Consider the following 27,214-nt stretch of genomic DNA (forward strand, 5'->3'; position numbering starts at 1 on the left):
TAATTATCCCTTGGGAGACTTCTGTGAAAGATAATGCAATAATGATGATAATGCTATTAAGCTGTCTATCGATAAACCTTGTATATATAGATATGATATTTGAAAGACATTATCTGCACTCTCTTCTAATCTATATTCGCACCTGGTAATGCTGTTTGTATGCATAAGTTCAATGTTATTCTTGTAGCACAAGAATCACTTCTTTTTACCCCCTTTTCCGCCTTTCTGTGGACCTCCTCCCTTGCCTTTGCCTCCCTTATCACCTTTGGCACCGCCTCCACCTTTGTTCCCTCCTCCTTTACCTCCTCCACCGCCGCCACCGGCTGTAGCACTACCGCCGGACACAATACGTACTTTGCCGACGGGCAGGGTGTTCATGACTTCAACATCACGCCAGCCCTTGAGTAGGCCTGCCTCGTGAGCACGCATTCGCTCAGCTGTAGCTCGCTCCATCCCCTCTGCAACATCATCTGCAATGACTTTCTTGGCAGTCTTCCCGCCATCCGGTGACCCGCCGGCCTCTATGATCCAGTGGCCCAGGATCTCCTTGATGGCTTTACCCTTCTTGACATTCCCAGGTTGAAGCTTGGCCCGGTATTTGAATCGGGCGAGCGCAGGCCACGGTGCCGCAACGGGCAGGGCAGCAAGCACTTCATCTTCAGGCAACGGCGTGCCCACGAGCGCTGGCAGCCACGACATATCTTCTGCTTCGTACTTGGCGGTCTCCTCCTCATCGTCGACACCTCCTCCTCCTCCTCCTCCTTCTTCACCGTTTTGCTGGAGCTGTTCTTGTCGTTTCCGTTCAGCCTGTGCAGCGCGCTCGTGTTGTGCGCGGCGACGTCTACGCTGAGCTTCGAGGTCGGCTTCCTGTTTAGCCTTTGCAGCTGCGGCTTCGGCGGCTTTGTTGGCGTTAGCATTGGAGCCGAGGAGTCGTAGTGCTAGTTCACGGTCTTCTTCGTCTTGATGCGCGTACTTTTGAGCGGCCTTTTTGGCTTTGCCCTTTTTGCCGCGCGTTGTATTGGTAGCAGTCTGTTTGGTTGAGGAGATTTGTGATGGTGTGGGGGTGTTGGATCTGGCGGTATTGGGTTTGTTTTGCTTGCCAGGGATTTCGGTTGGTGTGTCTGTTGTTGTTTCGGTGACTTTATCTTCGTCGTCGTCGTCGTCGTCATCGTCATCGGTGTCCTCCTCGTCTCTAGAGGCCCCTTTGTTGGTTGCTGTCTGAAGTGGGTTTGCTCTCGGTGTTTCTTCTTCTTCTTCTTCGCCGTTTTCAACATCAGAGGTCGGGTCTTCTTTGTCTGGGTTGGCTTTTGACTCTGTAGCAGCTCCAACAGCTTCATGAACCGCCTCATCCTCCTCATCCTCCATTTCTGCGACGTCTTCGGATGCGTCACTCCGGCCCCCTGTTTCTACCTCCTGTGTGTCAGAAATAACTGCACCCGTCTCCTCCACACTCGAGGGCCCGTCGAGCCGATGCTTGCGGTGATTTGAAATACTTTCTTTGCTAATCTGGAATAGTACGGCAAAGCCCAATATAGGCTGTGCTGGAGCCAAAAAGTTTTTCTCGCCTTTGATATGAAACCCTCCAGACGCTATAATTTCTCCCCTTTCGTTCGTTTTGGATACCTGGTTTGCATGGGCCCACCATGATGGCATTAGGGCTTTTGAATCCCAGGCCTTGGACGTAGCAACACAAAAACTTCCGGCTTGCGCTAGGGTACCCGGTGGAATGGGCGCGTCGGGCGTCTCCGCCTTGTTCTTGATGATCATCGGAATGGCACCTTCCAGATCAGCGTTGACGAAAATGTCACCCTTTTTGAGGTATCGCCTATACAATAATTCCACCTGATGTGCATCCCGGCCGCCGAGCACAAGATATCCATCTGTGGAGATGAAGAAGAGGAATTTCTCAAACCAAAATGCTTTTCTCGACGGTCGAAGAACTTGTTTCTCCTGTTTGAGGTTGCGCTTGAGGTCCTGGGTGACCTTCTTTTCTTGACTTTTGAGCGCCTTTTCGGATGATTGAAGGGTCCTTTGCTCCTTCACTGCAGCAACTTTCTTTTGGTCGTAGTATTGTGTCGCGTTGGACCACGGAGATAGAGCCAGGTCAATGTCGATGGTCAGAGTCTCTACAGTCCGTTGCTTCGGAGCGCTTTCAGGATCGCTTTCTTCGTCTTCCGAGTTGAAATCCGAATCTTCGTCTTCCTCATCAGCATCTTCACTGCCCTCGCTCAGTATCAGCGTGACGACGTTTTCGTGTAATTTCAGTGGTAGCTTGATAATTTGCGCCACGGGGTTGTTTCTTCCCTGCTCCATTTCAATCAACCTAGCGATTTCTATCCAATCCATTCCTTGAGCGATAAGCCCGTTGACCGCGTCCATGGCCTCTTGAACACGATACACGTTCGCCTGGATGGCTTGTGCTTTGCGAATATGCAACTCCTGTGCTTGCTTTAGCGCCCCCGTTCGCTTTTGATGGTCGGCTCTGGCTGCGTCGAGCTTTCGTTTTGCGGCTGCTTCGTGCTCTGTCAGTCGAGATTCCAGTTTCTGTGACTCGATGGAGGAAAAATATTCGTCCACGGTCTTGTTGAAGCTGTCATATTCGAGTATCTTGTACCCAGGCTTTCCTTCGAATTGTCGGGGCCTGAATGGATGGAAATCCTCATACAATAGGTTCTTTGCGGAAGCTGATTCTTCGGATTGATCAGAGGGTTTCTTTTTGGCATCCTCCACTGCAACGATGTAGCCGGCCTTGTTATCTCTTGTGGAAATATGCTTAATGACTCTTTCCGCTTCTTCCAGAACGTCCATGGCGTTTTGAAATAGCTGTTGGTCTTCCAAAACTCGGTCCAAGGGCACGCTGGAGTCAAAGCCTGTTGCAGCAAACGCATCTTCCAAAAGCATGGGAGGAAATTCCGGAAATCCATGAGATATAGCTTTCCTAAAAACATCCACCTTTTTCTTCGACTTTTTCGGTGCGTTTTCCGACTTCTTGGCCGCCTCCGCAACGCTTTGCAATGTCTCCCTCAATCTCTCTAGCGATAAGCTGGGAACCCCGTCATAGTACTGCGCTTTATCAACGGCATATTGCGACCCAACCTTGACCTCCTCCTGGTCACCAGAGGCAGGCACCTGGCGAAACAGAGCGATAATCTTGTACTCGGCATCCGTAAGAATAATATTCCCGCCCGCGAAAAACTCCAAAAAGATATGGAAAAGCCCGTCACTGAGGGCAATGTCGATGATCCGATCTGTGCCCAGCTGCCTCACCGCAGTCACTCTCCGCGTCTTGATGTATTTGCGCAATCGGCTCACAAAGCCCGACGGCGCGCTTGCCGTGGTGCGCGAGTATTCGGTGAGGTGGCATCGAAAGCCCGAGTCGATGATGAGTTGTTTTCGGTTGTCCGGTTTGGCTAGTTTGAAGAGGAATATTCGCTGTGGATTCAGATCAATCAGACCCCCCAGGTCATCAAACTATAGACGGGAAAAAAGTGTATCGCACTCACCGAGGAAAGGTCGTATATGTTAGAGATGCGCAGTCCCGTAAGAGCTGGTCTCAGCTCCTCGCATATGAGCTTGACGTCTATCGACGAAAACCTTTGCTTCATCTTTGCAAGGTTGGTGTTGAGCGAGTGTCTGGCGCACAAAAGTGTGGGCAGTCAAAAGATGTCGTTCAGAAATCCTTCCTCCACAAGGAAGGTAAAAGTGAAATGGAAAAAAAAAAAATATTCGCAAAGAGCAAGACAAGTAAGATTTTACTCTCCAGATGTCCAGATTCTAGTCGACGAAAAGGAAAAGAAGAAAAGAAACGGGGAATAAATAATGCAAGTCGAAAGTGACGTATGCGGGGCTGCCGCGAACCCTTTCTGGTCTCCGCCATGAGTCTCACAATTTTCATAACGACACTTGTTCTACTCTTTTGCAATACAACATCCCAAAACATAAAAAATATCTACTTAGAACAGCATCTTCAGCCCCATACAGCACTATCTACAGCATCTCCGTTCGCAGAATGTACGTTAGAGGCTCGCACTAGGTCATAGTTCATGCAATCTATGTATAGAGATAATCAACAATCATGCAAAAAGGCATGATCAACCGTAATTCCACGGTTCCAAAGCGTTGGCTGCATAAAAACGAGCACGCCAATCCCGAATTTTGTCCCCAGTACAAAGAATTAAAACAAGAGCAAATAAAAGTCGTTTCTAGAAGATTGATATGAAACAAAAGGGCTCGAACACTGACTCCAGTTCAAAAAAATGTGAAACACAAAAAGAAACAGACATAGACATAAAAGAAACTTAAAGTCCCTGCCGTAACTGCTCTGCAAGCTTGCGTCGGCCAAACTCCCAGGCGTTGAGCAGACCTTGCTCTGAAAGATCAATATTCTTCATGTTGGGGGCATCGGCAGCAGGCGCACGGCTAACACGAGAGGCGATAAGGACAGGATCGGTTTCTAGGATGATGCCATCGTCGATGATCTCGTCAATGGCGAGCGAGACCAAGTCGTAGTTTTCAATGATTGTGCGCTTGTCCGTGGCTCCTCTGTAAAACCTCCCTGTTAGCAGATTGATTCATCTCAAAGAGTAATTCCTTTTAACGCACTTGAATAAAATCCCCAGAGCGTCTCGCAGAGACAGCACCACATTGTAGAGCAAAACCTCGTTTTCGTCGGCGCTGCCAATCACGTATAGCATGACATCGCTCTCGACCTTGAACACCACCACTCGGTTGTCGTACAGAATCACATCATTGGTCTGTTTGTTCGTCTTCTCCATCAAACCCGTCTCAAAGGCCTTTTGCTCCTTCACCGAATGGTAAGGGTTGGAGCCAGGGTAGTCTGCTGTTGCGGACACGCCGGCCGGGGGGTGGGGAGGGGAGAAGTATTTGGCGTAGATGCGCGAGTTGTCCTCGGTGGACATGATTAGCACCGCATTGACGGTGAACAGAGACATGGAGCCCGGCATGATGGCGGTTGTGGAATGGTTGCCTTTTTCCTTTGTTGGTTCTGGTTGTAGAGGTCGAAGGGTTGACTGCGGAGAGCTGCTTTTCCCGCATTCGTGGCCGCTTCACCACCGCGCTTAATAGTTAACCGCCCGTGATTGGCTGCAGACGAGATTTTTGACAACAGTTGCGATTCTAACCAAATGCTGATATATCATTTGTTCAATAAGTTTATTGTTAATACATATTTCGAATAAAATCGAGTTACTATCTAAGTATCGTGTAGGGGAATTGGGCGAGGTCTCGTTTCCAAATGGCATAAGTTTCAGGCATCACGGGGGCGAGAAAGAAACATCAACAAATATCTCTGATCACAGGTCTGGGGTATTGAGCAAGAAAAGTCAAGTACGATGTGGGCAGATACAACAAAGTCCAATATCCTTCAGTTCTCGCAACACGCCCTAAGGACAACAAAATCCATTAAAAAAAAGGTACTAGAGAAAAGAAATGGGGACAAATAAAATTCATGAGTAAAGAGGCATCAAAATAATATCATCAAGGCTTGGGAGGCTCCTCCTGGGTCGGGTTGGTGCCAGCAGGGGTGGTTCCAGTGGGGGCAGTGCCAGCAGGGCGATTAAACCAGGATATCCAACTGGCCCTGTTGGCTCTCTTGTTCGCAGCCTCGTCGTCTTGGGGAGGCTCGTTTTCTTCTTCTTGGTTCTCACGAACAAGTCGCAGGGGCCGTAGTCTGTTTTGCGTCATGACAGCGCCAGTATAGTTGTTCATGCCGCTGCTTGGTCGGCTAGGAGGAGTGGAGGTAGCTCCCAAAGAGCTGACCTCGGCGTTGACGTCGCTGGACATGCTATCAGAGCTGCTGAGCCTCTTGCGATCCGGTTGGCTGCCTTGAGAAGGAGTACGCCCGCTTTCATTGGCGATATGAGTAGGACCGAAGAATCCGCTATGCCGAGATCCTGGACCCATCGTGGTCGGGCTCAGCGGACCCGCGCCAGAAGGGCTTCGTGTTCCCGAGAGGCCGCGATACATTTGGCCAACTACTGCAGCGGCGGTACCGTCTCCCAATTGATCGGAGCGAGACCTGCGGTGTCCTCCACGGACAGACTGGGAACGTCCCAGAGGAATGCTAGGGGCGGTGTTGGGGTTTTCGTGAGCAGATGGAACTGAAGTTGGCGGTGGCATATGGCTCATGGGCCTAGGTTTTGGCAGGGGCCGATTGCCTTGGCCAGTGACCACCGACTTGGCACGCTGAAGAAGCGAAGGCGCATCTTTCTCGGGTGGCGGCGGTGGAAGTTCCTTGTCTATCTTAGAACTGCTCGTGAGAGAAAGTGGGCTGTCGTTCTTGTCTAGGATTTTCTCAAAGCCTTCGTGCTGCAAGAGTCGCCCGATAATTCGTTCGATATAAAGAGTGAGGGCTTTGTTCTGGTCCTTCAGGGCCTTTACTTCACCTTCCAGTTTACGTGTATCTGACTGGTTGCCCTCGCCCACGGACTCGAGCTCATCTGCCAGCGATCCGCTGAGGCCTTGGGAGGCGGCGGGGGCGGCATCATGCAAGAAATCGCCCTTGGTGAAGTCGCCATTCAGGGTCTTTTCGCTGAGCAGGAGCTGATAGCTTTCGTTGTCTTCCATGAGCCGAGCGTTGGCCATCCTTGCCTCCAAGAGCTCCCGTTCTAGTTCTTGCTGTCGGCCTCCGCCCTTGTTTTCCATTTCAACCAGCTTGATTTGCGATTCTGCAAGTTCCAATCTAAGAGACTCGATCAACTTGTCTTTTTGTAGCAAGAGCATAGCGTTGTTCCGAGAAGGGCTACGCTCAAGCTGTGACGAGGGGGCAAATTGTCCACTGTCTACATCCGGGGACGGGCGATTGCGGAAACTTGCTATAAATGAACATTAGTATGGCAAGATACGGGCGAAGTGCAAAAAGAGTTAGACGTACATGATCTCGAAATCTCCTTGTCGCTGTCGGCATTAACCCGGATGTCCTTTTGCGCAATAGTCTCCTTTAGTCGCTGAATGGTAGCCTGCAACTCCTCTTCTCTGCTTGCTTGTTGCTCTTTATCTTGCAACATTGCGGTCCGATCTTGGTCGTGGGCTTGTTCCATGTCACGCAGCTGGCGCGCATGCTCACGAATCTCGGCTCCCAGCGCATCGAGTTTGCTGTCTTTCTCGTGGGCTTGGTCTTCTAGTTTCGCCTGTTCCGCAACGGCTTCGTCTAGTCGCATCTGCAAAACACCGAGTTGTTTCTGATATTGCTCCGACGCTGTCTCGGCTTTCTGTAGTTGTTCTCTCAGGTCTTCGATCAGAGCCGCATTCTGGGCTCTCGCCTCGTCGTCTGACGCATCCGTATTGTTGTTGGCGATCTTGGGCACGCTGGAAACGCTCAGGTTCGATCGGCCTGGCTTGCGGGCTGCGGCACGAGCAGAGACGGGGGATGCGCGACCGGATGGGGTCCGATGAAGGCCGTTGGGGGATTTTGCAGCTGCTCGGTTGGTGTCGATGACTGGCCGGTCTGACGCAGGTTTGCTGCCCGGCCCCGTAGCCCCATTCGCAGGTTTCTTGGGGGTCGTGGACATGGTAGGCTGGGTGAGAGCAAATGCTCTCTTGTCGTTCAAGCGAGTCGGGAGGCAGAAAATCGGACCAGTGTTTGGCGCAAATCGACAGGGGAGGAAGTTGGAAGTTGGAAGCCAAGGGTATAATAACGTTATATAGTCCGAACGCAGAAGGCGTCCTTTACCCGGGAATCAGCCGAGCGGCGGAAATGAGTCGACAAGTGACACACAGGGTATAGGAAGACGTCCGAACAAAAGTCCGATGGCGATGAGGCAGGCAGAAAGGACGAAGGGTTGCGATGAAGCAGGGGCCAGATCGTTAAATTGATGCGGGAGTCGATAATCTGTAACTGATTGTTGACCAGGGCGGTTAGCGCCGTTGTTATGGCGGGCCCGATCAGCATCGCGATGCAAACGAGGCAAACATATTATTGTTATTGTACCATGACTCTCGAAAGAAACATCAAGTATCTTGGGCGATCAAAGGCGATATACTCTCTTTCCGAGCCTCTTTACCCTCGTTATGCTTCGGGGATCACACAACATGTCTGGAAATCTCACAGGCTGGGAAGCGATCCCGTGGTTGTGAAGTTTCGCAGACTCGACACCCCGCAGTCTCGATCGGACTTTCAGAACGAGATAACACAATTGCGAAAATTGGAAGATTGCCGATATATTCGGGGAATTCTAGATGCCATTGAGGACCCTGCCGATAAGGCTATTGATCACGGTATGATCCTAGAGTGGTTTCCAGAAACTCTATGGGAGGCCCGTGAAAATGGACGATTGTCATCATTTGGTCTTGTGGGAATTCGGAAAATCATGAAAAACGTTCTTGAAGGCATCCAGGAGCTTCATTCAAGGGAATTTATTCATCTAGGTTCGAAGCGAACTCGTTCGATCTTGAAACGCGAGGTCTTTAATGAATAGTATCTAGATATCAAGGCTCAAAATATTTTGTCGAATGGGCTATCGGCTAAATTATCTGATCTTGGATCCATATGGCCTGGTATTTGGGAATTCTAACCATCTCTAAAGGCGAGTCTAACCTTTTGGCTGCCTACAGCCTCACCGTCTTCAAGGGGGACCGCACAACCCATGCCTTACCGAAGTCCTGGGATTCTCTTCGGCCGCGAATGGTCCAAGGAAGTTGACATATGGGGTTGGGGTATGGTGGTAAGTTGAAATTTAGCTTGATTACTCCCTTCGTGCTAATGTTTTCCTTTCTGTTTTTTTCTTTTTTTTTGGTTAGTACGTCCATATGGTACAGGCTTGCATTCGACCCGACATTTGGGGTCTTTATGATCGACTACACGAGGAATCTACTCTGGAAGCAACCACAGCATACGAGGAAAGGGTCAGGCAAGATATATTTCACGACTTTCGATTGTATTCGATACGTCTCTACGAAGAATGCGAAGACCGATGGCCCGGATTAGATCCTGACCGGAAGGATGTGACAATCCGGTCAATACTGGAGTACTTGCAGTTTCCAGAGAACGAAATTTGTTTTCTACAAGAGGTGTTAAATCCGGATCCTACTGCGCGCCCTACGGCGAAGGCAATACTAGATAGTGGATGGTTGGATAACCTGTCGGAAGATCACTAGGAGGCAAAAGACCAAATCCAGTTGAATGAGCAATAACGTCTCAGCATTTGGACCTATTATAAACACTGCAATGTATAACATAGGCGCTAGGCCCAAAACGGATGAGGCTGGGAGATGGCGTCTTGCAGGGAAGATTGTCCGATTGAATAATGGAAAAGGATAGAGAAGCAAGGACCGATGGTATTAATAATATACTCCAAGATTATCCAGGTCCAAGGCATGTGACGCAGCTGAAAGTCGCCACAGGAGCATAGTAATGCGCTGTCCTGCCTCTAATTAGTAGAACAGTGAAATGGACACGAGAAAGGCAGTCATCTATTCTAACAGCTATTAATAAACAAGACTCATCATGATTCACCTTATTGTCTCGTTGCCACCGGAGACATTAATCGGCCCGGGCGGGCTTTCTTCCGCCCGCGTCGCTTAGGGTTTAGGGCTTTGCCACAGAGAATGCACTAGCGTCACTTGCTTGGAAATCAACCCGGCGCCGGTTTCGAGTGACTTTAGAAGATCTCTTTTGACCTCGTCCATCTCTCCGTCGCCAACTAACCATCAACTCGTTCGCAGGAAGTGCATTCACCCTCATTTCCAGCTTTCACAATGGCCCGTCGTCCCGCCAGATGCTACCGCTACTGCAAGAACAAGGTGCGTGCGACTTCTTGAATTGCTGCATATTTCTCTACCCGATCGAACTTTGTGGGGGCGACCAAAGCGAACTCTTCGCCTTTGCCAACTTGTTCGCTATCCTCGACCTCGTGGAATTTTGGAGTTCTGGAATTTTTTGAAAGAAAAGAAAATCATCGGAAATGTGACTGACATTTTTCCACTTCTAGCCTTATCCCAAGTCCCGGTTCAACCGTGGTGTCCCCGACCCCAAGATCCGTATCTTCGATCTCGGACGTAAGAAGGCCAACGTCGACGACTTCCCAACATGCGTGCACATGGTCTCCAACGAATACGAACAGCTCACTTCTGAGGCTCTCGAAGCTGCCCGTATTTGCGCCAACAAGTATGTTTTCGTGTTGAATATAGCGAAATCTAAATCGATTACTAATGTACGACAGGTACCTTGTCAAGGTCGCCGGAAAGGAAGGTTTCCACATGCGTGTCCGTGCCCACCCCTTCCACGTCGTGCGTATCAACAAGATGTTGTCGTGCGCCGGAGCCGATCGTCTCCAAACCGGTATGCGTGGTGCCTTTGGCAAGCCCAACGGCTCTGTCGCCCGTGTGAACATTGGCCAGATCCTTCTGTCTGTCCGCACCCGTGACGCCCACCGCCCCACCGCCATCGAGGCTCTGCGCCGCGCCATGTACAAGTTCCCCGGTCGCCAAAAGATCATTGTCTCCAAGAACTGGGGCTTCACCCCTCTCCGCCGCGAGGAGTACGTCACTCTCCGCAAGGAGGGCCGTGTCAAGATCGACGGTGCCTACGTCCAGTTCCACCGCCACCAAGGTCCCATTGAGAAGAACATTAAGCGCTTCCCCGAGGCTTACGAGAATCTTTCCCAGGCTTAGATATAGCGTCAGGAATCGATTTCATGTGTTACCCATTTGATCTTTTCTTCGGAGTTACTTTAAGGGACTCGGATCTTGACAGAAGTAGATTGCAAACGATAACATTAAATTAGTTTGTACGTTTCATGAATACACTACTATTAAGGCCGTTACTACATCCGTTACGTAGCAGACTCATTTTAACATGGATCTTCACTATCAAAGGTAATACCAAATCCCGAGCAACAGCGCTCCAGCACCGATTCCCACAGAGTTCTTGTACCCTTGTGCATTCGCAGCACCAGTACTCGTCGCACCTGCAGCAGCGCCGGTAGTAGCACTCGTTGTCGCTGCAGTCGTGCCTGTACTACCTGTACTTGTAGCTGCAGCTGTAGTAGGTCCAACCGTGCCAGATCCAGTTGCGGTAGATGTACCTGTAGTAGATCCAGCCGTACCAGATCCAGTCGTACCAGATGCAAATGTAACAGACACCTGTGTAGACACCGAAGAAGAAGAAGAAGAAGAAGAAGAAGAAGCATTCTCAACAAGTAACCCACCCATGACAACATGGCCGTTAGTGCTATTCGATGCAATGCTCGCCGCTTTTATGTATGCATCGAGCGTATCTGCTTGGTTGTCTCTGCAATTTATCAGTGTTTACCGCAGAAGAAAAGGAGGAGAAGGATAAAGGAAGCGTACGGAGGATTGATCACCATGACCATACCACCCTGGCACTCGTCGCCATCTTTCTGCGCCGAATACAGCCAGCGCGCATTTGTATCGTTGAGCGTGACGCTGAAAACGGTACTCTTTGAACCCCAGTCAATTCATCCATATACTAACTACCCAAGCGAAGGGGGAGATAGAATACATACAGCAGCCCCACTCGACACCGGTACATACCCCGACCAAATCCCATCGCGTGTGTACCGACATGGCGTACGTACCAGTGACTCGGCAACAGAGTGATTTGCGGGGTAGAAATGGAAGTTGATTGTCGATCCCTGCGCAGCGGTGATGCTGGAGGGGGAGAAGGTGAGTTGGTTGTTTTGGCCGACATGGACGTCGATTGTGCTTGAAGACGATGCAGCGCTACTTGTTGCTGTAGTAGCTGCTGCTGCTGCTGCTAAAAGTGAAAAGGTAGAGCTGAGAGTAGTTATAAGAGTATGCATTTTTTTTTTTTTGTTGTTGTTGTTCCTTTCAGTTAGGGTTGTTTTCAATTTTTATTGCGCAAAATGAAGTATTCGTCTTTTAGAACATTATTGAATAGACACGGTAATCCAACATCCTTTTATACTACAGATCAGCAGACTTCCATGGCCATGTTGCACACGCGGACTTTTGACAGCTGACTGGGATATTGGAATATGACTGGTAAACCCCCCTCATTTTAACACCAATCACAACATTTGAACTCTAACGGCAAGTAAAATGTATGCATCCAAAGTTGCCGTGTCAACGTAATACGGCGATGATCGTCTGTGTCTGGGGCACATGCCTTCTAAAATCTCAAAAGGTAATTATAATTTGTAAAAGTAAATATCAATTGACGTATGTCTGCATGTTTAGGCTTATACTTGCCGTGGCGTTGTATGGGTGGTATTCTATAGATTTAGTTTGCTACCTCTTATATTGGTTCAAAACATTTGAAAAGCTTGTTTCGCTTCTTTGGGGGTTTCAGAAAGAATAGATACTGTAGATTTTCTTTAATAGGTAAGAGCATGAATTTATAGCATGTCATGGACCTGGGGTCGGCCAGAGTCAAGTAAACTAACCAAATATGGTGCTAATCGGCCGCCCAAATTCAGTTAAACTACAAATCCCTTCGAGATTGTTTAGGATTATGTGTATTTATTTAGATCAGATTATTAAATGAACATTGATATAAATTAAGACTAGCTACCCCAATGGAAGCCCAATCTTCTTCTATAGAATCACCTTCGATAATTTGAACTGAGAAGTCGGATTTCAAGCCATGGTTCAAGAGATTAGCAGCCATGAATCGGAAAAGCTTGCCGTTATGATGTAAACGAGGGGACTGGTGTGAGCCTCACTAATAAGAATGATCGACATGCATCATCGGGCGATTTGAGGTCCTAGGGATTTTGAGCTTCTACACTAAATATTTCTTTCAGCGGGCTACAAGATACTGTTTGTACTCGTAATAGTTTTCAACCTAGTCAACTAATGTCATTTCTAAAGACCAAAGTATGCTAACAGAGATTATTGATAGCTTGACAATAAGAGCCACAGCGTATGACAAATATGCTTCCATCCAGTCAGCCTTTGTCCCAGGCCATGTCCCGTCCATATAAAAGACAAAATGACCTGCGCTGTTGCGTCCACTCAGGTAATAACTACTTGGCTAGCAGGAATCAACTAAGACCCGGCTAAGCTGCAATAGTCACCTCAACTTCGACCCCGGCCTCGACTGTACACTTGTCAGAAACAAAACACACAAAACAAAGAAGGACATGTGCTTACTGTTGATGATAATGGCCTTGACGGCTTCTGTTGGAGCGGTAAGACTAAGGGTGGTATTAGCATGGAATTTGAAGCAGAGATAGGTTATTTCGTACTCAATCAATCTCTTGTGGATACGCATCTCATATTTATCCCAGGTCTTGCTGCCCTCACCATTGGGTGTTTTCCGGGTGGAAATTTGGAGGGTTTTAGTCTGCAGGGTGTCAGGAGGGCAAAAAAAACACACAATTCTAAACCAGATAAAACATGGGAAATACATACCGGAAGACGAACGGGACCCTTCACTGGAAGGCTCTTGGATTTAGCCCGTCCAGAGAGCTCGCTACAGACCTTTTCGAGGGCGGAAACATTGCGGCTCGTAAGGGTAATTCTGATGCGATGCACCTTCTATGAAAAGGTTAGTTTACCATGTTGTTGAAGTATCAGGGTCCACTCCACGAACAGGCTGGTCAATAAGATCCTTCTCAGGCTTTTGGTAAGACATGTTGATTCCCGTCACGACTTGCACTTTAGTTAGTTACGGTAACGTGATGACGGGTCTAGGCCGGCGATTTCTTGCGTGGTGGTTGAAAAAGCGTTTTTTCGATTTGATATTGCAAATAATGTGTGGAAAAAGGAAAATTCGCTAGGGATAGTCGCGTAAAAGTCACGTGGGACTTGCCGCTAATCCACTAATAGACTAGCGCAATTACGTACTCCACTCTATAATTAAAGCTTTCTCTATCTAACTATTTCTATGTAACAAGAGGCCAGCCATTTTAGGTCTTTAAGAGAAACTAATGATAATAGTACCCTTATTTCGGAGTGCCAAGGTACATAGAATGAAAGAATACCCGTCAACTGGTACTACCAAGGGTCATCAAGTGGTCATTAGATCTTCACTGTAACCTACTTGATATTAAATAAATACTTTTCACTTCTAACAACCTTTTCCTCTCTTAATTTGCTTTGAAAAATTACAGACAGAATGTACCTTTAGGTGTTGAGACCACCAAAAAAGGTAATATCCTGCTAGGCACGTCATACTTCTCAACAGTAACTTGAGCAATCACACCTCAATTTTGAAGAGCTCAACTTGAGTGCATTCCTTTGGCAATTTTTCAATTGGTTGCGAAGCCCAGTAGAAAGAAGTGGAGTTGTTGTGCGTGTAGTCACCACCTTGACAGTGAACCCATCCATGGAACGCGCTGTTCGAGCATTCTAACTTCCCATTTTCCCCCCAAGAGTAGCCCTTGGCGGTTTTCGCTTCTCTATCTCCTAGCTCGTCACCCCATATCTCCGAGCTGAGGTTGTCAGGCCCATCAGGCACACCACCACCAAGTAGCAGGTCTAGATACATCGAGGAGACAGGGTAGGCTTCATAGCCGTGGAGGGCATAGGAAAGCGTCGTGTCGTTACTAAGACTGAAGCTCACAGTATTCTCATTACGAGAGTTTTCGTAGAACCGTAGTATTCCTGAACCTTCGTGGTCGTCTGCATAGTCGTTTCCAACAAAAAAGTCGCCGGAGGAACTTTTGAGGAGTGTGCGTTTACCGGCGGCAGAAGAAACCACGGCAGCGAGAGCAAAAGTAGTCAAGGTAGAGACGCGCATTTTGATGAGATCAAAGAGTTGACAAGATACAAGATTTAGGATATTTGCTTGATACAGAGAATACAATTAATAGTGCAAGGGACAACAGAGTTTAAATATTCAAACTTGACACCACTAGACTACAAAAAGAGGAGCTCAATTCACGACAAAGAGATAATAATAGCACCAACAAAAGTACTAGTTAACCAACTAACAGTGTTACATAATTCTGTCACCCTATTTGAGATTATACCAGGGTTAACGCTGATCTAGTATCAAAACAAACTAGCTAATTAGATAGATGACTCTGCCAAGTTTGAATACCTTGAAATAAAAGTAAGACATGCATACAAAGTTACGTCCATCATAAAGCCTATTAGCTGGTTCATGGTTGCGCTATTTGCCTATTTGCGCATCTTACGCAGGAACCGTATAACGGAGCCAATAAGCAAAAGGCTGACCTTGTGGTCTTATGTCGATCATCAAGTGTGACTGTAATTGGTCAGCCTGGTGTCAGGATCTCACGATTTGACATTTAGCAATTGGATACGTAACTTAATGGGTCTGGACCCTAACCGGTGAGGGACGATTTCCTGTATCGGCGACACCTAAAGGTAAATAACATGCTATTTTAGTTTCTTACTGATATGTGCGCCATTGGAATATGACTATGTAGTAAATCCCCCTCATTTTAACACTAACCACAACATCCGAACTCTACCGACAACTAAATATATACATCTACTAGTTGACATGTAAAGTTAATAATTATCCAAGGCGGTATACCCTCTAAATATCTAGGGAATAATTATAATTTGTAATAATAAATATTAATTGACGTATATGTATCCTGCCTGCATGTTTAAGGTCATACTTGCCGCCCATTGATCGGTACTGTAGCAGCCGTGACCAGATATCTGTCAGCATTTGTATCAGCCGCGCGGGCACTAATCTCCCTTACGACAAAGAATCTGGTCTTAGAACTCTTTACTTACCCAAGGAGGATATTCTTATGCCCTACGGTAGACCTCGGTTGAGTCAATACACAATACTACCAATTGTAGACGTATGAGTATTGGAAACATTGGCCGTTTTACTATTTTGAAGAATAATAAGTCTTCCATATTAAACGGCGACGACATATACCAGTTGACAGCGGCCGAACATCCACTTCGAACTTGTCACTTGTCCTATACATGTATGATTTTGACTATATGCATCGGATAACGCTGGGGATCTACTAGTCTATAGCTCGGATACGATAAGCTCCAAAAAATGCTCAAGGGGATTAGTATCCTCTAAGTCACCTATGAACGCGATGTGCTGATCGGGTCGGAGAAGCACAAGACAACCTCGGGGCAAAATCCCGAACTCTTCGTATGCTTTTCCACCACCAACATGATAGGACTCGTTATCAACAAAGACCTTACCATAGTCAAATCCAGTATCGTCATCAGGCGGTCGGAAAACACCCGGTAGCTTCCCAATGTCGACCTCGGTGCGCAAGCCCGAATGCACCAAGTATATCGAGAGACAGCCCACCGGGATGGGGTATAAGAGTCTCCGGGTGTTCATCTTCCGGACGATAGACTCTGGAGAAGACAAGGCATTTGCAAGATGATCTATGCGACGTCTTTGCTGTTCATCGACTATATCACCCCCAAATACGACAAAGTGCCACTCTCCAGTACTTTGAAACACCCGTTGGAGTTCATGAGGCTGTGAATCGGCTTGGCCTAACACCAGAGCACTAGGCATTCTAGCACCTAGCCTGATAGCTTTCATCCTGTCAGGTTGTGTTGATAAGGAAGTTTCCTCGTTCGCAATAGGGAAAAATTTCTCCGTTCCATTCGCCTTGTGCTCAGTCAGCTCCGCTACCACCAGATTGGGTTCATATGCAATGCCGAGCCCCGACATTGAAGTATTCTCCTCCACGAGAGCTTTTCTGTGATCTTCGTCAAAGGTGTTCTCGGCATCCAGCATCCCGCGACAAATGCGCTTATCGAACTCTATCAGGCGCCTTGCCACGGGCAGTCTCTCTTGATGGTACGTCTGGAGAATCTGTTGTGTGGCCACTCCATGGATCACAGACGCGAGTTTCCAGCCTAGGTTGTATGAATCTTGCATACTCACATTCATCCCTTGGCCAGCTTTGGGAGAATGCGTGTGGACAGCGTCGCCGGCGAGGAATATTCGCTCGTACCGCGATAATTCGCGGCAGTACCTATGTCCAACCTGGATTTCGTTGGGTTAATTGATCAATTGATATTTCCTCCCAGTGTTTCCAGAACGAGTTTCACTTACCGTATATATCGTCGACCATTCTAGCCGTGACGCCCCAAATCGATATGGCTGCATGATCTTTTGAACTGCACGCATGATCACTTCTGGATCCCGGTTTTTCGTGCTGTAGTCGTTGGCCAGGCCGGCAGACACCTGGACATACATGCGAACGAGTTTGCGCTCGCGTGGGATAATCATCAGGTTTCCAAACTCGGATTTTATGATGCATCTTCGACGAATGTCCGCTGTTGGGTGTCAACGATTGTATACCCTTGATGAGAGATCATTTAGACAGTGGCCATGGGATTGAACACTTACGAAAATCAGTAATGGGAAATGCATCGAGCACTCCCCAACTCACATCCCTCGAAGCACCCTCGAGCTTCAAGCCAAGCTGCTTGCGAACCCAACTATGCGCACCATCACAACCGAGCAAGTACCTGGCTTGAATGGTCTCCTTCGTGCCCTCCAAAGTTGCATCACCCCCAAGAGTACTGTCAAACTCGGGCTCGGGAATGGCTGTGATTCCTACATGAATAGGATGCAAGTCATTTCTGTGATTCCCCAACTCTGTTTCGATGATATGAAGCGAGATCGGCGCTGTTCTCCTTCTGACCTCAACATAGGGAGACTTCAGCACTTGCTCAAGCAAAATTGTTTCAATTTGCGACTGGCCGAGGGTGGACTCCTGAAACCGCGACCACCCTGGCTTCGAATTGGCCGAAATGTTCTGTCGGTGTAATGCACCCTCGGAGGTTTTGTTCTATTATGAGAGGGCCAGCATGTGAGTTCGAAGGACAGCGACCGAAGAGAATGGTCGTTACCCATAAACAAATATCAATAGTGTGGTTTGATTTATTCCAGACTTTCTGCCCCAGGCCAAAACTGTCTAATATTTCGATAGTTCTGCTTTCGAGACCATCCGCATGGCCGGCTTTGGTTGGGCCCGAGTTTCGCTCAACCACCAAAGTTCGAATGCCCGTACGTGCCATCCACAGGGCTGCCATAAGTCTGCGTGATGATCTCAGTAAATTTATTCTTCGATGGATCCAAGCTTGCACAGGATGCGCCAAAACTCACCCAGCGGGCCCTGCGCCGACAATCAGAACATCGACTTGCATTTTTTAGTGAAACGGGATAGAAAAAAAAGGTCCTGTTGAGAGGAGTTTGATATTGGAATCAAAGTATGCCGTGCCGGTCAGTTTTACGTGTGTTTTTGGCTGTATTATTTGTTATAACACTCGGGAGATCAACAATGACGAAATGATGCAAGCTCCAGTTGGGAGCTGATGGTTAATGGGTATCGACTTAAAATTGCAGATACATACAGTGGGGGACCAAAGATTTGTTTAGCGTTGGGTTCAAATAATTGGCTAGACGGTGTGCACGAAACCGATACAGAGTGGATAGGCGGTATTGATCTACATTTACACTACCATATATCGAGCTGCAACCTGCCGGTCTGCATGTGAGATATTGAAACTTCGCGAGCTCAGCCAGCCATGGAACTCGTCTGCAGATCGCGCTACCGCTAGAAATAGAAATAGACTTCATAAGGGGGTTTGACAGGTCGCATTATTACTGACCGACTTTTAGACACCTACGCCATCTAGATGATGGCTGAGCTGAAAATGTAGGCGCATAATGGAGACCTTGTAAACAGGCAGTTCCGCCGGACCTATGGCCTGCTCTCGGTCACAGCCTTCCGGTATCACTCAGATCCATTGGCCCTAGCTGGTGGCCAGATGAAGGGTAAGAGGGTCAATACCATTTTATGTGCGGCCGGGATGCAGGATTAAGTTTCCAGTGTATAGAACGTAATTATGCAGATCTTCATTTGCTACTATACGGTTATTTCGCTCCCACAGGGGACAAAAAAAACTATCTAAAGAGTTTCACCTTTACACCAAGAGATCTCGACAGCGTCCTGGCACCGTACATTAGGAAAAGCACCTCCAAAAAATCACGCACATCAACTTACATCTCGACCAGTGGGCTCCCGCCCATGGATCAGTGTTGTCTCATAGATCAGATAAGGGTTACCCAGAGACATATCGCCTTCACCCTTGTTGGCCTTATTCTCTTCAAGGTGCTGCTTTTTCAACTCAGGAGAATCCCGAACGTACGCCGAGTACGCAGCATTTCCTGGTAGAATCATATCGTCGGCAATGACCGTAGTACCGGGCCTCACGAAGCCCAGTTCCTCGCAAAGCTTCAACTCGTCGAGGTAAAGGACCTTGGCGTGATCTATGAAGATGATATCAAATGCCCCAGCGCCTTGCTTATGAAGACTCCTCAGGGACTCTCGACAAGGGCCTTCGATGATTTCAACGATCTGATCCAGCCCGGCAAGAGCAACCAATTCGCGTGCCACGGACGCAAATGTAGGATTCAATTCCAAGCTCAAATATTTCTGACCCCCCGCTTTGCGGAACTCGTTACCGAAGAGGATGGCGGAAAATCCGACGTAGCATCCAATCTCAATCAGAGTCTTTGGTTTCTGCTCGGAAATGATCTTGGTGACAACGGCTCCTTTCTCTTGGCCCACGTTCATGAGGAAGTCCTTTGTGGTGCCAAACTCGTCGATCGCGGCGAGGACTGCCTCGGGGGAGTTTTTCATTGATGAATATTGAGGGTGGCTTCGGATGAACTGGAGAAGTTCCGTTTCCCTTCCATCGTTGCACTTGAGGACGGCGAGTCTCAGTTAGTCTAGTAATCACTGTAAGCTTAGAGAAAGAGGGGATGTATTTTGCGTACAAATACCTCTTCCTCGGGTTTGTACGGCATTTTTATGTGTCGATTGTTGTTGGGTGTAGCAATTTCGAGACTTGAAGATGCGAGCAGATCTTTGACCAGGGCGCCTCGCAAGTGATTTAAGCATATAATAATGCATCGGGACTTATTAAGTTATATCAGTATGCTATTGTATTCCGGTAATTTTGGCGATCCACCGCAATCCACTCGATGTAGATCGCCAAACTCGTGGCATTGCTGAGGTATTTTCTCCCTACCATCGTTCGTATGCTCGTATTCATTAAGTTGTTTTCAAGAAATATAACTCATTTGACTTCAAAACTTTGTCAATGTTTTAGCAATGCTCTTGAAAAAGTACAAGAGCAATGTTCCGTTTGTGCCCTAATGGCTTGCCCTAATGGTTCTGTTGAGGTCGTAAGAAAGTTACGGGAACTTGACTTCTATTCAGCTAAAGTGTAGGGAAGGTTAGTTTGACCAAGATCCACTATGATCGACCGCAACTCCAGGAGCTACAGGAAGCACCTACTAAAGGCAGGGTGGCTGCAGCCGATTTCCTCCTTGCTTGGGAGAGACAATCTTCTTTGCCTGTCGAGAGTAGTTCGAGGGAAACTTCCACCACCGTGAGAAAGCTCGGCCCACATCGAGAATCCCAAAGGCCACGAGGACCTTTTCAATTCCCTCCATCTTCCTCAAGAACCAAAGAAATATGGGAAGCATCAGTCAGCTTCCTCGGCACAAGCAAATTTGCTGGTCAGCGAGTGTCGAAACATCGCGACCGGTGGCGATTTCTGCGGCGGACGACCACCAAAAAACTCGAGATGAGATCGCTTATCAAAGGGCCAATGCATCGATACCGCAGCCGGGAACGAGTCCAGGTGAGCAGGATATCTCATTTTATCCCATGTTGAGTGAGAGGATGTTTGTGGACCGGCTGCAGCAGTTCCATGAAGCCTTAGTTAAGGCGACTGTGAACATCGTCCATCGATGGTGGGAGGACAAAGACTCCGACTTTCCCTCTCGAATGCCTCTGGAGTCTCAATTTGAAGAAACCTTGCAAGTACATCACTCCTAATACTCTGCATTGCTTGCCCGAGCGCCTATCGCTAAAAATCCGTACTTAGTGGATTGATTTACAAAGCAAACAGAAATCCATGCCGGCTTTCGCAGACTGCCTCGGCCTCTGGAGACCAGACTTTCTTTTGATAGAAAGTCAAAGTTCCGAGGTTGGAGCTGGATTCAAAGTATGCGAGATCAATAGTCGCTCGCCAAACAATGCAATCATTCACACTGCGTACAAACATGCCATCATGCAGGAACTGCTGGGACCGAAATCTATGATTGTGCCAGCAGGCAAATCTGATACCATGGTGGATGGCTTTCTCAATCATTTTGACATGGCTCTGCCCATTCATATTATTAGGGGAAGAGACACCCTCGACAGGAAAGAGTTCGCTCTGCTAGTTGAAGGAAAGACTGGATTACGACCCAGATTGATTAACATGACTGACCTACAACTAAGGCCTGATCCATCTTCTGCGACAGGATTATCTCCTTACTGGGTTAGTTTGGATCTAGAGCCTGAAAAGATTCATCAAGCAATAATGTCTCTATTTCCAGACGAATTCAGTTCTCTCTCGCAAGAGATGCTTCGCCATCTGGCAAAGCTATCGGTCAATGATTTCCGTGCTATCGCATTCGTGAATGACCAGAGATTCCTGGGTATTATTTTGCAAGAGCTGAACAATCTTGTAGAGAAACACAAAGTTCTCACTCCTGAGCAGGAGCAGATCCTTCGGGAGGGAATCGTGCCAACATTTATACCGGGATCCCAGGACCTGCAGGAAATTTTGCAAAAATCTCAGAAAGAGGGTAGGTCCATGAAGAATGATTTTATCTTCAAGGCAGCTCGCTCCAGCCGAGGCAAAGGACATCTACTTGGGGATGAAATTTCAGAAGAAGAATGGGAAGCGATCTTACTTGGTATGCAAGACCCGAAAGTTCGCGCAGACACCACCTCCTATGTACTCCAACCATATGTGCGGCAGCCAATGTTCGACATTGCGGTCAACAAGAGCAGGATGACCACTGGTAATCATATTGTCGGCACATACTACGCGACAAATGGTTGCTTTGCTGGAATGGGCCCGTGGCGCGCAGGGACCGGAAAGATCTGCAATGTGTACGGCAGTGGATGTACGCTTGTAACATCAGTTACGACAGTAGATACGTAGCTAGTTGGCATCGTGTTTATTACCTTGCAGTAGTCGTATGTGAGACAGGTAACGACAGGTAATTAATGCATAGTTTCGCCTATTATCTCCCTCCTTGGTGGGGATTTTGTCGATCCCTCCAGCTGAGTCTTAAAGGGCCGTGCAAGCATCCCCTCGTCCTTTTCCCAGTCCACTCGAATAACGAAGACGGGAAATTTATGGCATTCATTTTTTGAGGTCTATCCACCAGTAATCAAGTCCCGTGGGGGGGGGAAATAAAGTCTTTACCACAAAACTCCATTTCCCGTCATGGAAAACTCCACATCGCACCCACTACAAATATGCCTAAGCGCCTCAAAAGAGTCGAGCAAGCTGGTGTCAGCCTCCAAAGCCTCATATAAAGATCGAAAACATGCAGAGGAAATCTACCTTTCGGTGGTTTTGAAGTACACCAGCGGATTGGCTCATCTTCCATATGAATTACGTTTCATGAGCCCCAATCCCATACTGGTCTCTCAGCAGTTCTTGGATGAGATAAAGGAGTTTCACCAGGCTCTTACTCTTGCCTTAAATCATATTGTACGGCGGTGGTTCTCGGATAAAGAGGCTGCATTCCCAACGCGAATGCCACTTGAGCCTCATGAAGAAGAGCTCCTACAGGTATTTTGATCCCGGTCCCATGGCATCGGAATTCTTCCAGTCTGGCTACTGACAGGTCAGTGGGTGTCCGAGCAAAACAAAAAGAACGCGATGCATTTTTATGAAGGGCACCAAGGAAATTGGAGGCCAGACCTACTACTCCCTCTGGACGGGCAAGAATCCTTCAAAATATGCGAAATAAATGCGAAGTACCCATTCAACGGCATCGATTTAGCAGGTTTATTCTACCAAGCTTTGGCCAACCCGGATATCAAACTTCCTTTCCTTGACCCAGCCGCAGATGGAGACCGCCTGTTCGATTCTATCTTTGCAATGTTCAATCCAGACCAACCCATTCACTTTCTCCAGTCCAAAGCCTTTATTGAGACTAGGAAAAACGTCATGACGGCGTTCATGGACTTTGCGGAGAGGCGGACCGCGATGAGGCCTCGAGCAGTAACCCCGGAGGAACTGCGTCTCGTGCGTGACCCTACATCAAAAACAGGATTTGCCCTTTATTGCACCAGCGACCTACTTGGATCACTGCCATCTGTGCAGCAAAATGGAGAGACGTTAGAAAAGGTGAGTCAAGTTGGTCTTCAGTTGATGGGAAACGAGTTCCAGCCACTCGACCCTGAAATAAGACACCATTTGGGTCTCTATGGAGTGAATGATGTCCGTAGTATGCTTCTTGTACAGGACAAGCGTCTTCTGGGAATCCTCCACCAAGAGCTTGATGGTCTGGTCAAGAAACATGATGTCTTGACGGAGGAGCAGGCTGAACTACTCCGACGACGAGTCATACCTACTATTATCCCTGGGTCCAAGGAATTGCAGCAGCTTTTGAGCCAGTACCGGAACGGCACCATCTCCAAAGATCATTACCTTCTGAAGCCCGTACGAGGAAGCCGCGGAGAGGGAATAGTGTTTGGAGACGAGTTGAATGACTTTGAATGGGAAGCAATACTGAACGATTTGCAAAATCCCGTTATTTTTCCAGAAAGGAAGCTTTATGTGATCCAGCCAGTTGTTACGCAAGTTGAAAAGGAGCTATTCCTAGATGAGGAGGTCGGACAGCAGCGATGCCAGCTCGTTGGTTCCTACCACGCTGTAAACGGCGAGTTTGTCGGTCTGGGAGCTTGGAGAGTGGTTAACTCCAGCCAGCGGACTTGCAATATGGCAACCGGACGAGCCTGGAAATTGGGAAGTGTAGTTTTGCGCGAGTGAATCGCGCCATATACATACAAAAGGCAGTCTGGTGGTGGCTCGTTTCAAGTTCAGAACGATTCCTTTCTTCCGTGTTCAAAATGGCAAACATAATGTAATCTATAAAGTAAACTCCATCCTCGTAGTCGTTTCATTATCATCGGCATCATCCTCTGCAATCACGCCTCGGATAAGTATTTCTTCCAGTTCTCTTTATTTGATCGAGATATGTGAGATTTGAGTTGTTACAGCTACATTTACAAGTGGGTATACAATTACGCACTATGAACCACACCCATGCCTAGAAAATTATCCACAGCGTTGGCTAGAAAAGCATATGGAGAGCTCCCGTAATCACCAGCGGGGTTGGCCGTCTCTCAATACCTCCTTGGTAGATACAATAAAGCCCTTGTACTAAACTAACTAGCCACTTTTGGCGAGAGACGATCCCTAAGTAGAAAAAACATAATATCTCGAAAAGTATTTACCTATAACCAACCCGGTACAGATTAAGCCCCCCCTGACCTATAACCATATGGGAGGTAAGAACAGACAAGAGGCGTTTAAACTTTACCCAGATAAGGTCAAAGAACCTCTTGATAGAATTAGCTTTGTCTTTAGTTCCTTTTGTAGCGTAACTGTGCTCATTATAAAGATCTGGTTGATGACTAATATAAAGATAAACGCCTAAAGGGGGTATCCAAAGCTCTGTCCTCTACAAGTCTTAAGTTATAAAAACCCCAGCTTATCACGCTTCAATCCACATAATCATTTTCTCCTCGCCAATGATAGAATTTGTTGTTGGCCGTGCTTATGTCGCAGGCGATGTCCAAATCAAGGGAGAACTAATTCGTCGCTCTATTTGACTACGGGAAAAGGCGCCTATTCAACAGAGCTTTGAATTTTTGCGATTACTGCCGGGTTGCAACCAATATGAACACTAGAGCGATCGGGGATGATTATGATCGTGGTGATAATCTATATCTCAAATTCATTGACCAGCCCTAGGAGTTAAGTCCAGCGAGAGTTATAGACAATGTATTAGCAGCTGTGAAAAGGGAATTTCCTCTTTATTGGGTCGTATATTTCTAAAGTATTTATATAAAATATAGTTGATTTTTGTCAGTATATATGGACCGATCAAACTATAATTAGAATAACATTTTAGAGATAATTAATTTGAATGGGAAATAAGAGGAATGTTTCGAAACAATGAATACCAAAAAAACCAGACCCCGAATAACCAAGTCCGGTTACACTTAACCCTAACATGACCAGGGCTTATACAGTTCCTATATCATGGTGAGATTTTTCCATCGACCAATTTCCATCTTCCCCAAATTGAAAGAGGTCAAAAAGATCCATCTGAGTAAAAGTCAGGATGTCGTTGGCCCTGACGCTACATGTGTTCTAGTGTGCACGGCTTTATGACTTGATGATAGCTTAGTTTTTATACTATTACCAAATCTAAAACAACGTCCGAGAGTGTAGTCAAAAATACAGCCTATTACCGTATTACATAGTGTTGAACGTTGGGTCCAAGCAGGATAAATTGTGGACCGCGCAATTAATTCCCGCGCCTTTTAGCTTCTATACTGGCTTCACCGATTTAGCACACTGGATGTACACTAATATATCTAACCGGCCTCTTCACACATTAATTGATTTCCGTAGTTGATGTCTCTATCATAGAAATTTCCTTGTATAGGCTCAGCGTTGGCTCGACTTCAGCCCTAACTTTTAACGCCATATGAAGAACCGTTTTCTATCTACTTGAACCCAAAGACCACCTCTTTTTGCTGTTTAGTTCGCAACATCTCCCCCATAATGTCTCCTGCGCCTGATATTCTAGGTTTGAGCCCTCTTGACCACATCCCCGCGAAACTTTTTCTGCCGTACATTCTATACTTCGACACGGCCGACCCCCAAACCGCCACGCACTCCATCCAGAAGGGCATAGACAAACTGATCTCCCAATTGCCTTGGCTCGCTGGAGATGTAATCCTCCACAGTGCACCCGAGGGGCCCAAGAACCGAATGCACATTGCCCCTCCGCGTAGCTCCCCTTCTCAGGAGGTTCCCCCCATGCTGCAGATCAAGCACTTTGATCGCGATGAGGATTTTCGCACGCACCCAGTGCATTGTTATCTCCCTCTGCCCACGTTTATTCCAGCCTTGGAGCAGAGACCCGTCATCCGGTTCCAGGCCAATGTCTTCCCCAGCAAGATTGCGCTGGCCATGTCCTTTTGGCACAGCGTCTTTGACGGCACCGGAGCTGGCGTTATCCTCGAAGCGGTTGCCGAGTGTTGCAAGACGACAGCCAACAATGAAGCTGAAACCCCCATGGCGCAGATAATCGCAAAGACCCATACTGAGCTCCGAAACACGGTCTCGGCCTTTGCATCCAAGTGCCAAGTGCGTCTCGACCATACCGTGGAACTAGGGACGCCCATTTTCGACCCAAGCATTTCCAGCGAGCAGTGGAATGCAATTGAATCAGCCGCGGCCTCTGCTGTTGAGACAAAGCGATACACCTTTAGCCCGGAGAAAGTGGCCGAAGTGAAGGAGACCTGCACTCGGCTTCTCTCACAGCTACAAGCCCCCTCCTCTTCCTCATCCTCCTCCTCCTCCTCGGCATGGATCTCGAGCAACGACATTATCACTGCAATGCTAGTCATCTGTGTCGACCGAACTCTGCACCCGGACCGGGCAGACAAGACCAAATCCGCAGATTTCCTAATGGCCGTCGACATGCGCAGCCGTGTCCATCCGCCATTACCAGAGACATACCTAGGCAACTCGATCTTCCCCGTCCACGACAATATCTACTTTGAAGAGACAGCAACAAGTCAAACCGGCCAAGACGACGCAGACGCAGACGCAGACCTTCTCCACCTAACTCAGCTGGCGCTACACATCCGCACCAAACTCGGCCAGATGGACGAGACTGTGGCGTACAGCTCCTCCGCCGCCGTCGCAGAGTATGAGGACTGGGCCAAAATCGAAGCGAAGCCTGCGGGTATAATTGTGACTAGCTGGCGGAGCCTAAAAACCTTTTCGCTAGATTTTGGCCCTGGGCTCGGCTGTATTGAAGACTTTGAGCCGGGGCTTGCTCTTGTTCCAGGTGGGTGCATTCTTTTACCATCGCGGGTGGTGTCGCCAGAGAAGACGCCTCCGTGGGAGGTATGTATCACAATGAAGATGGGCGATAGCAAGATGCTTGTTCAGGATCCGCTGTTTTCTCGAATCTTGGCCTAAATTTGGGTTTGAGGTTTATGTTCAAATGTTTGAATGGAATATGAAATCGATGGTATTAAATCGCCGAAATAAATGCTTGATACATATAGTGTATACATGCAGTCAGAGTATATAAAAACAATAACCACCACAAATCCCAGGCTTGACAACATTTGAAAACATTTAACCGAAAGCAACATTGACCCAACAAAGGTAAAATCTA

At 47.7% G+C, this 27,214-nt stretch overlaps 12 protein-coding genes across 12 annotated transcripts; 4 read left to right on the forward strand and 8 right to left on the reverse strand.

Annotated features, from left to right (window-relative positions):
• Positions 1–195: 195 nt before the first annotated feature.
• On the reverse strand, positions 196–3,605 carry TRUGW13939_05958 (uncharacterized protein; the record flags this gene model as incomplete). Its single annotated transcript, XM_035489115.1, has 2 exons — positions 196–3,432; positions 3,504–3,605. The coding sequence occupies 2 exons, from the start codon at positions 3,603–3,605 to the stop codon at positions 196–198; spliced, it is 3,339 nt and encodes a 1,112-aa protein (XP_035345008.1).
• A 693-nt stretch (positions 3,606–4,298) lies between these two features.
• On the reverse strand, positions 4,299–4,964 carry TRUGW13939_05959 (uncharacterized protein; the record flags this gene model as incomplete). Its single annotated transcript, XM_035489116.1, has 2 exons — positions 4,299–4,542; positions 4,603–4,964. 2 exons carry the CDS (start codon positions 4,962–4,964, stop codon positions 4,299–4,301), a joined length of 606 nt encoding a protein of 201 aa, XP_035345009.1.
• A 532-nt stretch (positions 4,965–5,496) lies between these two features.
• Positions 5,497–7,529, reverse strand: TRUGW13939_05960 (uncharacterized protein; the record flags this gene model as incomplete). The annotated part of the gene is made up of 2 exons (XM_035489117.1): positions 5,497–6,833; positions 6,893–7,529. The coding sequence occupies 2 exons, from the start codon at positions 7,527–7,529 to the stop codon at positions 5,497–5,499; spliced, it is 1,974 nt and encodes a 657-aa protein (XP_035345010.1).
• Positions 7,530–7,949: 420 nt separating this feature from the next.
• Positions 7,950–9,114, forward strand: TRUGW13939_05961 (uncharacterized protein; the record flags this gene model as incomplete). Its single annotated transcript, XM_035489118.1, has 4 exons — positions 7,950–8,385; positions 8,443–8,514; positions 8,572–8,681; positions 8,758–9,114. 4 exons carry the CDS (start codon positions 7,950–7,952, stop codon positions 9,112–9,114), a joined length of 975 nt encoding a protein of 324 aa, XP_035345011.1.
• Positions 9,115–9,714: 600 nt separating this feature from the next.
• Positions 9,715–10,629, forward strand: TRUGW13939_05962 (uncharacterized protein; the record flags this gene model as incomplete). Its single annotated transcript, XM_035489119.1, has 3 exons — positions 9,715–9,759; positions 9,948–10,123; positions 10,179–10,629. The coding sequence occupies 3 exons, from the start codon at positions 9,715–9,717 to the stop codon at positions 10,627–10,629; spliced, it is 672 nt and encodes a 223-aa protein (XP_035345012.1).
• A 198-nt stretch (positions 10,630–10,827) lies between these two features.
• Positions 10,828–11,780, reverse strand: TRUGW13939_05963 (uncharacterized protein; the record flags this gene model as incomplete). Its single annotated transcript, XM_035489120.1, has 3 exons — positions 10,828–11,248; positions 11,308–11,417; positions 11,556–11,780. 3 exons carry the CDS (start codon positions 11,778–11,780, stop codon positions 10,828–10,830), a joined length of 756 nt encoding a protein of 251 aa, XP_035345013.1.
• A 1,313-nt stretch (positions 11,781–13,093) lies between these two features.
• TRUGW13939_05964 (uncharacterized protein) lies at positions 13,094–13,576 on the reverse strand (the record flags this gene model as incomplete). The annotated part of the gene is made up of 3 exons (XM_035489121.1): positions 13,094–13,285; positions 13,354–13,479; positions 13,535–13,576. Coding segments are annotated over 3 exons (360 nt in total), but the record flags the coding sequence as incomplete, so codon positions are not given.
• A 564-nt stretch (positions 13,577–14,140) lies between these two features.
• Positions 14,141–14,683, reverse strand: TRUGW13939_05965 (uncharacterized protein; the record flags this gene model as incomplete). The annotated part of the gene is made up of 1 exon (XM_035489122.1): positions 14,141–14,683. The coding sequence occupies one exon, from the start codon at positions 14,681–14,683 to the stop codon at positions 14,141–14,143; it is 543 nt and encodes a 180-aa protein (XP_035345015.1).
• Positions 14,684–15,907: 1,224 nt separating this feature from the next.
• On the reverse strand, positions 15,908–18,066 carry TRUGW13939_05966 (uncharacterized protein; the record flags this gene model as incomplete). Its single annotated transcript, XM_035489123.1, has 5 exons — positions 15,908–16,897; positions 16,967–17,190; positions 17,264–17,708; positions 17,770–17,956; positions 18,026–18,066. The coding sequence occupies 5 exons, from the start codon at positions 18,064–18,066 to the stop codon at positions 15,908–15,910; spliced, it is 1,887 nt and encodes a 628-aa protein (XP_035345016.1).
• A 764-nt stretch (positions 18,067–18,830) lies between these two features.
• On the reverse strand, positions 18,831–19,732 carry TRUGW13939_05967 (uncharacterized protein; the record flags this gene model as incomplete). Its single annotated transcript, XM_035489124.1, has 3 exons — positions 18,831–18,872; positions 18,927–19,628; positions 19,709–19,732. 3 exons carry the CDS (start codon positions 19,730–19,732, stop codon positions 18,831–18,833), a joined length of 768 nt encoding a protein of 255 aa, XP_035345017.1.
• A 673-nt stretch (positions 19,733–20,405) lies between these two features.
• On the forward strand, positions 20,406–23,775 carry TRUGW13939_05968 (uncharacterized protein; the record flags this gene model as incomplete). Its single annotated transcript, XM_035489125.1, has 4 exons — positions 20,406–20,756; positions 20,821–21,926; positions 22,191–22,569; positions 22,630–23,775. 4 exons carry the CDS (start codon positions 20,406–20,408, stop codon positions 23,773–23,775), a joined length of 2,982 nt encoding a protein of 993 aa, XP_035345018.1.
• Positions 23,776–25,581: 1,806 nt separating this feature from the next.
• Positions 25,582–27,012, forward strand: TRUGW13939_05969 (uncharacterized protein; the record flags this gene model as incomplete). Its single annotated transcript, XM_035489126.1, has 1 exon — positions 25,582–27,012. The coding sequence occupies one exon, from the start codon at positions 25,582–25,584 to the stop codon at positions 27,010–27,012; it is 1,431 nt and encodes a 476-aa protein (XP_035345019.1).
• Between the last annotated feature and the right edge of the window lie 202 nt (positions 27,013–27,214).

Source organism: Talaromyces rugulosus, chromosome III (assembly GCF_013368755.1).
Source record: "Talaromyces rugulosus chromosome III, complete sequence".
NCBI lineage: Eukaryota > Fungi > Ascomycota > Eurotiomycetes > Eurotiales > Trichocomaceae > Talaromyces > Talaromyces rugulosus.